The sequence below is a fragment of the Trachymyrmex septentrionalis genome, unplaced genomic scaffold, assembly GCF_001594115.1.
Source record: "Trachymyrmex septentrionalis isolate Tsep2-gDNA-1 unplaced genomic scaffold, Tsep1.0 scaffold32, whole genome shotgun sequence".
NCBI classification, from domain to species: domain Eukaryota; kingdom Metazoa; phylum Arthropoda; class Insecta; order Hymenoptera; family Formicidae; genus Trachymyrmex; species Trachymyrmex septentrionalis.
Genome location: NW_017305485.1, coordinates 970,032 through 979,365, shown reverse-complemented (window position 1 = coordinate 979,365; position 9,334 = coordinate 970,032). Strand labels below are relative to the sequence as shown.

The 9,334-nt window shown below is 41.9% G+C and overlaps 1 protein-coding gene across 5 annotated transcripts in view; it reads right to left on the bottom strand.

Moving 5' to 3' along the window:
* LOC108750089 (GATA-binding factor C-like) overlaps window positions 1–9,334 on the bottom strand; it is a 97,135-nt gene that overhangs the window by 654 nt on the left and 87,147 nt on the right. For 4 of the 5 annotated variants that reach the window (XM_018489331.1, XM_018489334.1, XM_018489332.1 and 1 more), the window contains exons 6-7: window positions 1,310–1,499; window positions 349–551 (exon numbers count right to left, since the gene is read on the bottom strand). In XM_018489331.1, the coding sequence (XP_018344833.1) occupies window positions 349–551; window positions 1,310–1,499 (393 nt within the window). The remainder of the gene's footprint in view (window positions 1–348; window positions 552–1,309; window positions 1,500–9,334) is intronic. The other variant, XM_018489335.1, reaches the window with a different exon arrangement.

Sequence of the window (9,334 nt, the reverse complement as noted above, 5' to 3'; positions counted from 1 at the left end):
CGCATTGTTAAATCTCGTGTTTATGACAACTTTTATTCATCACACATTGTTACAAGTTTCTATGTGAAAACTAATTCATTTCACCGGGACACAATTTTCCATATAATTAACATAATTAATAATGGAATCCTTTCTCCACCCCCGATAACGTAAGACTGAAATTTCGGGGATTACGGATCCAAATGATATCGTATCGTTTCGCTATCGCGAGATAGTTGCAGCACGTTAAACTCGGTTCACGGACCCGAGAGAGAAATCGACAAACTCTACGCGCGGTAGATCCTGATCGATTATCGGCGGTCGAAGCCTTTGGCCAATCGCCGATGAAGGTAACAATCGTGCACTCACCATTGCGTTCGTCGTGGCCGCCAGCTGCAGACCCTGAAGACTCGTCATGTGATGAGAATGGGAATGCGAATGTGAGTGCGGGTGGATGGGGGGCGGCGCCGGTGGCGCAAATCCCTGATGAAGACCTCCGGCCACGCCGACACCCGTGTGATACATGTAATGCTGCATCGCCGGATGCATCGTGTGATGATGCTGCGACGTACCTGGAACGATAATGGGAAGCGTCGCTCTTTTAAAACTACTCTTCCTGTGCCCAATGAATTTCGCATAAGAGAGGACACGGTGGGATTCTTTTCGGTCGTACCGAGTCTCGTTTACAAAGATGTTTATACCGAAAAATGTCATACGATTGCGAATCTAAGTTAAATCTACATTTAACTCTTTCTCTTGCGGGAAGTCGTCTGATTTTTTTTTTTTTAAACGATCGCCTGAGTTATTTTTACACCCCCAATTAAAGTCCCTATTATTAATAATACATTTTTTTGTATATTATTGATTGTTTTGCAATTTATTAGTATTTGAGAATATTATAGATATCAATTTAATGTGAATTTTTTGAAAAACGTAGGTATAGAAACCAAACACAAATATTTAAACGGAGTAAGTACGTTAAATAGCTTATTATGCGACAGTATTTCTAGAAAAATAAAGATTTTAATTAACGTTTTTATCGCAGGGTTTTTTTTCGATCGGATTACATTTAAAGATTCATAAAGAATAATTAAACAAGAAAGAATATTCATACAAAAAGTGATATTATAACCATTTATAATATTTATATTCGTCCCGCTGGGACGTAAGATTCCTCAGATGACTATTCCCGAGTTGAGTGTAGACGATAATCTTTCTGTCTCTGGCGTTACCATAATATACATAATGTAAAACACGACTTTGCGAAATTGTTCGAATTATTAAATTTGAAATGGAAAAAATATTTGTGAGCCGAAAGAATTCGACTTACCCATTGGCGATCCGAATCCTGAGTGGAAGGGCTTGTTGTCGAGATCAAGGTGTCCGCTGGCCTTGATCATGTCGCCCATGACACCACCGAGACCTAGGCAACCGCCAGCCTTTTTCTTCTTGCTTTTCGACGAGAGCTTCCTGTTTCTCGTTTGGATACCTTCCTTCTTCATCGTCAGCGGCCGGTTCACCTGCAACAGTCGTAGACAACAGTTCGCTAAGTTTAGAATTTATACCACGTAGAAAACGTGATTTGTCAGCGCAACTATATAGGTATACGGCTGAAATCGCGATCACTACACGTTATTAGACAAAGTGGTGATGCCTGGTGAATTCACGGTAATTTATCATCGCAATTGTATCGACGAAGGAATCATTAATTGAAATTAATTGAAATTAACTCGGAGAAATAAAGATACTGTTATTGCACTGATTTTCGAAGAATTTAAAATGATACGTAACATAATTACGTTGTCGCGACATTTCCGTGAGATAGTTTTAGTAAAGAGAATAAAAGAACTACGTGTAATGAAGGATATAAAAAATCAACCAAGGAAGGACCGTAAAATTACCAACGTGCGAACAATGCGGTGTCGTAACGGGAAAGGGAGGGAGGGAGGGAGGGAGGGAGAGAGAGAGAGAGAGTGAGAGAAATAAAAAGAAAATATCGCGATCGTCGGAAGATGTTATTCATTCGAGTGCAACGCGCGATGCGTTTTCTTCGTTCGACTGCGTGGCGATGCTCGGCAATGCGCGCTTCGTACACAGGATCGTAAATCATCGCGTGTTGCATGTTCGACGGGACGGCAGAGGATCGGGGAATACCCTTCTTTATTCTAAGCTTCAATCTACGATTTTTTTCTTCAGTGCAACGTTCCATTCGGTATTCCCATACCGTCATGCTAAATCGATTCTCATTGCTTCTTCTCGCCCGTCAAAAGTCAGCGCCACAGAGCGCGCGTTTATCTATCTCTGCGATTTCATTTCATTTATGAGTGAATTTGAGAATAGACCGTCCGATTAAATTGCCCTTTCCCTTATTATCCGAAGGATGCAGGTATTATTATCGGCAATACGGAGCTCCGTCCACTGTCTCGGAATTGATTCTAGAAGCGAGACGGAGACGTCGCGACGAGGGATCGAGCGCGCTCATCACTGACGTAATCTCGCCGGGTTACCAGACACGAGAGCGCGCAATTAAGGAATCCCTCAGATATTCCTGGTAGTCTCTGGAAGCCAGTGCAATTAACGAATCGACGAGTCCTCGAGAGCAATTCGCGAGCAAGACGCTACGTCACCGTTTCTGCATCTCGCGCGACCACGCCTTGCCCGCGCATTCGCACGAAGAAGCGCCGCGGTATCGTTTCTCGTTCGCTGAGACGAAGAAGGAAGCGTAGGAGGTCGTCGGCTTCTCATTTCGATCGAAACTAACGATAATATGCCTGTTAAAAATAGACGAACGGTCGAGGCATTCGGCGTGACCGCGAAGCGTGGACGATCCTCAAAATCGGCTTAACTCTACGGAGTAGAGTTTACGCCAAAATCTGCAACACGTCTACCGACGCTGTGAGAGTCATTTATTTTACGTTAATCGATCCTTGAGCGTAGCTATGAAAACTACGCTTAAGTTGTAAGCATGCCCGTATTTGAAGAATGCAAATAAATCCCCGTCTTACGGCGATTAATAGAGAGGGGTTCAAAGTTCTTTTTTTATCTACAATTTAAAAAATTTTATAATACTCTAACTGTATGGAGTCTACAAATTTTCGCTTCAAATCCAAATAACCCGTTGCTGTAGTCGAGGATTAAAAAGCGCTAATCAATTTCAAGGGGCCAAGATAATTGGAAAAAATAAATGGGAAAAAATGGGTACTAAGTATACTCTTTAACAAAATAATTTTAATAAAGAATCATCTGCAGATATGACGTAAAGAATATTGAAATGTTTGACATTTTTCGTAATAAGATTTCTAAACGAGTGAAATGGGTGTCGGCTCACTATCACCTCTGGAGGATTAAGAGTAACTATTAACAAAGTAAAAGTATTGCGTCGTTGCGACAAAACGTCGATTTGTGACAATAATGTAATCTCAAGGAAAATTAATGAGCGTGAAGCGAGCTACATTTTATTTACTAACACGAAAGTACGCAAGTAAAACGGCATAGACGCGCTTCGGAGGTGCGGGTTGCATCTGCCCCATGTATATGATATGAAAATTATCTTCTAAAAGGTATAACAACTACGTAGAGTATATAAAAAAGGGGGGGGGGAGAGAAGGAAGTCCGGTGCGGGCGTGCACTTTTATTAATTAATCCATTATTTACACGCCGATGCTAACGCAGGCGCGCGTTGTCCGCGATGCATCATTCATCGGCATGAAAAGCGTATTCGCGCGCGCATTCGCGAAAGAAGACAACCTGCATCGTATCTATTTACGTAAGGGGTGATCGAGGAAAATGATTACCTGTCAACCGCAGCCAGAAAAAAAAAAAAGGTTGAAAGAATGACAAAATTCAATCGTTGCGGGCTCTATGAAATGCGAATTATCTGAAATGTGAAGAAATGACTGTTAAGTAAAGTGGAAGTGGCAGCGAGACACAAAGCGAGAAACAAAATAAATAAAATCAAACTCCGATTATAGACTCGGGATATTAATGAGATACGTAAAGTCGTTACAATTGAACTTCGAAAGTTACAACTTCAATATATCGCGTGTCTCGAATTCGACCGAACTGACGACAAATGCCTCGTAGAAAAACGTACGCTTCGCGAAAGAAAGAAACGAATGTCAGCTCGAAGGAGAACTTAATTATCAGCTCACCCTGTATATACGACGAAATGTACGCTCGTGTGCGTGCAGAGATGCACACGCGGTCCGTGCGGTGCTTAAGTACGAAATAAGTATGGTATGCAAGTGTTGCGTATTGCATCGGGCTGGGCCTGAAGACGGTTGGAGGGAGGGAGGGAGGGAGGGGGGAGGGGGAAGGAGAAGGCAGGGAGGAATCGCGGTGCTTTGTAGTCGCCGCGACGTGACACAACTGCTAACTTGGGGCAAAAAGGTTCCCGGTATTGCGCTCTGGACGTGAAGAAGGTGGTGTGAGTGGCGTACGCTGGTGTGGAGGCGCATCATCCTCCTCCTCTCTTACCTCCCTCTTGCGAGTTCGACCGCCCGCAGCCCTCGCGACGCGCGACATTTTTTTTACTCTCCGTCTTTTGCACCACCCGACGCGGCGCGTCCAGACGGTCAACGACTCTTTTCGGAATTACGCAATTGGCCGAATTTGCCGAATTAACGGTCACTCTTCCTCTCTTAGGAGGATGAAACGTGCGGCGGCTCTTTGCGAGCCGCAATTTTTTTTTTTGTATTCAAGCGTCGACCAGCGTAGTCGAAGTACCGACGCACGCACGAAAAAAATTAGGCGATAATTAGACTTAAAGTGCTACGATAAAATCTCACGGTTCGTCGCGATAAGTATCGAAATTATTTCCCATTATCCGATTCTGGTGGTTATCAAGTATATGTTTCGTTTTGCAAATAGAGTTGAAAGAGGGAAACGTACACTAAAAAAAAAAAAAATTTCTGGTTGAAAATGGACGAATCCGAATTTTCTGGTTAAAATTAGAATTCTAGTTGAGAAATTCAGCCGAAATTCTGGTTGATACGATATTTATGACAAAATCTACTAGAATTCTTATTCTTACCAGAATAATTATATCAATCAGAAGATTCTAGTTATCTCAACATCAGAAAATTCTGATTCGTCCGTTTCCATCAGAATTACTATTTCCATAAGTCCAACCAGGCCACTTTTTTCAGTACACAGTTTCCAAATTATAACTATTGTTATTTAGAGTATATTAACATTTAAATAAGCAGATGGAGTGGTTAATCCAAGCGGTTTTCTTTGAAACCTTCCTTTGGAAAAAGAAAATAAAAAGTATAAGCGTGGATAGCCAAAGTCTTAGAGTTCATTATTTTTACATTCCTATCTTACAATGATATAACTAATATAATAAATACGTTGAAAACCATATAACTTAATTAGTTAAAAATATAACTGTAAAATTAAAAATTTTTAGTGATGTCCCGAACACTTCAGCTACCAATTTCAGATTAACTGCGTGTCTCTTTAAATCATTTACCTATTTCCGATTAAATATGAGAGACTATGACATTTTGCGCTTGCTATTTTTCTACGTTATGTTAAGGTTGTATGAAATACTAACTACCGTTAATGGATCCTTTAATGAGCGGCAAAGCGACCAGATGAACGGGGTTGAGAGAGCGACGCGGTAAAGACGAGCGGACGTAGAGGTAGGAGACGCGAAAGCTCGAACCAATTTGAATACAATACCGACGGGATTTAATAGGAACCACCGGAGGTTCGTGGGAGTTCGCGGGTGTCCGAAAGTGCGAGGTGCAAACAAAAGAGACGAGGAGAGAAAGGGAAATAAAGGAGAAACGTAGCCAACGTAACGGCGGAAAAGGTTGAACGCGGAAAGAAAAGGGAAAAGAGGGAGGGGGAGGAAAAAGGAGGAAAGATGAAAAAGAAAACGAAGAGATAAGACGGGGAGCAGCAAACGGCGGGAGGGGGAGAGGGGGGGGGGAAGGATGGACGAGGTGGAGGAAAGACCGAGAATTCGTATGCAGATTGATGTGATCGCACACGATGCAACTGCGCACGAATCGCATACGAAATTGCATCGCAAAACCAGGATGGAGCCAAATGAATGAAAAATCTAGTCGCCAGGAAAGCGACACGGCCATGGTCGGATCTTTTTATATCGACCGATCGATATACCGGAATCGTCGTCGCATTCTCGCACTCCAGAAATCGCCTTCGCTCCACACACACACACACACACACACGCACACTCGTGAACGGTCTCCACTTTCGACGTGCCCTCGAAATGCCTGAAAATGCCCGGTGCGGCGAATTTCAAGTGCGCGATGCATGACGACGAGCAGCCTTTCACGGTGTACGACAATAGCATGAATAATAATGCCGACTCCGGAGCAATAATTATAGCTGTTTCGCAGCGCCTGTTTGATCGCAGATAATCATAACGCTAACCGACGTTGATGAAGCCATATAATTCGCTATCAATCTTAACAGAATTTATAAGCTGAGAATATTTATGAACTTCATAAAGACCGAAGATCTCACGTCGTTTATTTAGTTCGTCGAGACGTAGACACGGAGAGAGAGAGAGAGAGAGAGATGAATCCGACAAGTAATTTCAGATTTTTCCGCGACAAAGTCGCGTAATTAAAGCTAGATAACGACGCATCCGACATAGCGAATACAAAGGTTTAATCTTCTCGTATATAACATAAACGCGGCGAAGAGGAATTTCCATTGTTGCTTATTAAGAGAACGAGAAGGCAATGAAACAGGACGAAGACCTATACTTACTTCACAGCTCACATCTGTGAAGGTGAAGAGGAGGATGGCCAGAGAATCCTCACGTAGAACAGAGGCACCTTGTCTTTTCCGATATGGATCTCGATCTCTCGTCGGTCGCTGTTACGCGTGCGGTGTGCTTGCACGTATGTATGTATAGAGGATAGCACACACACACACACACACACACACACACATATATATATATATCTGACACTGTGATTGACCGATAAGAGAAATAATTTTAGGACTGCTTTGCTACGTCTCCCTCCAGTTGCCTTGAAAAAAAAAGCTCGGGATCGTTACGCCTCAAGATGAGACCTTACCTCGACCGACTTACGGAAAATAAGAAAAGGAAAACGTTGCAGGGTGTCTAAATAGGGACACTTTCATCTTTCCCCTCAATTCAAGACATCCTAAATTGTGATGACGAATTTAGCGATAATTATTCCGAAAATTAAATCAGATTCGATTTAAACAAATGGATTCAGATACGGCGAATTTATACGCTCTTGTTTAGTTGCTGATCAATCTGCATCGAACATCGCATTCTACTTCTTCTATTGTTTCGATCCCTTTCATCGTTTATATTTTTAACCTTCATACATTTCTCGTGTGTACGTGATACTTCATTAATATTTAAGCCTAAGTGTATAAATATTCTTATTGCATTCTAGTTATGCGTAATGTATTGTTTCATTGTAACGTCAATCATCATTCCGATTCGTTTCTGGAAGGCTTTATAGCAAACAGCACTGCTGATGTCTCAACAATTGTATTCATGTTCCTCGTATCTCACAATCAGTGCAATTCTATGGATAATAATTCTATCGGCGATAAATGAAATTAAATTACAAATTAAATTTAATTACGGGTTACGAAATATAAAGCACACCCATAACAATTTTTCTTTTTTAGGAAGGAAACAGTTGACTATGAAATTATAATGCTAATTCTACATTTTGCAGTCGCGACACACATCGAAAGGATGTAACTCCACGAAGACATTATGATTCTTCGCGTCAATAAAAGAGCCGATTCGCGAGGAAGTTGTAAAATCGAATTACGCAGAAGTTCAAATTACGTCGAAGTCCGTTCGATGCCACTTGATATGCTTGCAACGATCCCTCGTGTAAGGCATACCGCCGTCTCGTCTCGACATAAGTCGATTGGCAGGAATTCGACGATAATTTCGTCGCCGGATGCGCGACTGCAACACGTATGACGATTGTGAAAGGGATACAATTGGTATATTTGGAAATATGGATAACATCAAAAGCCCCAGCTTTAGTATCCGTATCTATCGCTTTTCCTTGTTAGATCAAAGCATAGAAATCCAATCCTTCAAGTTAAATAACATTTTGTTATTTTTAACGTGTGAAAATGTAAATTAATCCATTCCTGTGGCTTTAAAGTGAATGCATTTAGTAAGTGATAAACGAAATTTGTATTAAATTTTATACACTTTTTTTCTTTTTTTGTTAAATTGTTTAACTCTAGTGACTTAATTAAATTACGAACATACCGAGCAGAAGCAGTGGCGACTTATGAAAATGATAAAAAATAAGAAGTAACTTAAATTGCGTGTAATTCGACACGATGAATCTAGTAACTTTCGAAGAGGAGGAAACAGAGTCGCTCGTTAGGTCTCACACACTTGGCGGAACAAAGAAATTGCGAGACTTACAGGCGTGATTGGGCAACAATGTTGCCATGAGGCATCGATGCGAACCTGATCGCGAATTCCCACCGTTCCGCCTTTCTCGGAAACTGAAAGTACTTGGCACTGGCCAAAACACGGTGACACGTTGTTTGTTTCGCGGACTAATCCGTGCAGTCCGTGTAATACTAGAAGTTCAGCGCCTACGGATCCCGAGGCCGGGCCTCGGGTGTGGCGCACGCACGAGGGGCCTGGGTCCATCCCCCTGACCAGGAGGTCCTTCCACGTGATGGCCGTGCTAGCGGCATCTTGGATTACAGCTAACTTTGTTATTGAAAGCAAGTCCCGCGCCACTTTGTCGGGGGGTCCGAATTTTTATCGAGCAACCTTGTAGAATTAATGAGTCCCCGGATCGCGGCATCTGGCAACCTTTGTTTACACACAGCCACGGAAGACGTTCACATCGGGGACTTCCTCTTGCATGATTTCATCGCGAAGTTAGATACTTTTGTCAAGTGATTATTCTATCGAGCCCAAATCTCAATCTGAATAACGCTTCACCGAGCGTAAGGAATCTTCAGATTGTAGATAATTCGATTGTTTTTCCCAGAGATTACTCGGGTATGTACTCGGGGGTGTAGAAACGAAGCGAAATTAATCTAAATTTCAAAGAGGCCGAATTTAACCGAAGCTTAAAATCTCTACTTTCGAACGGTTATTATACACGTCTCTTGTGAGTTTGGTAATTTTTTCACATATATACAGAAAACTACGCGAGATGGATAAGATACAATAGAAATTTTTCTTCTCATTTCGCGCATCTGTGTTACGTACCCGAAAAATTTCTAAAAAATTTCTGTGAAAGCTGAAAATTGTACAATCGCCAATTTTTTTTTTTAAAAGCACGTAGACACGATACGAAATGAAGTACGAACTTTTGTTCCCACCAACAGATCATTC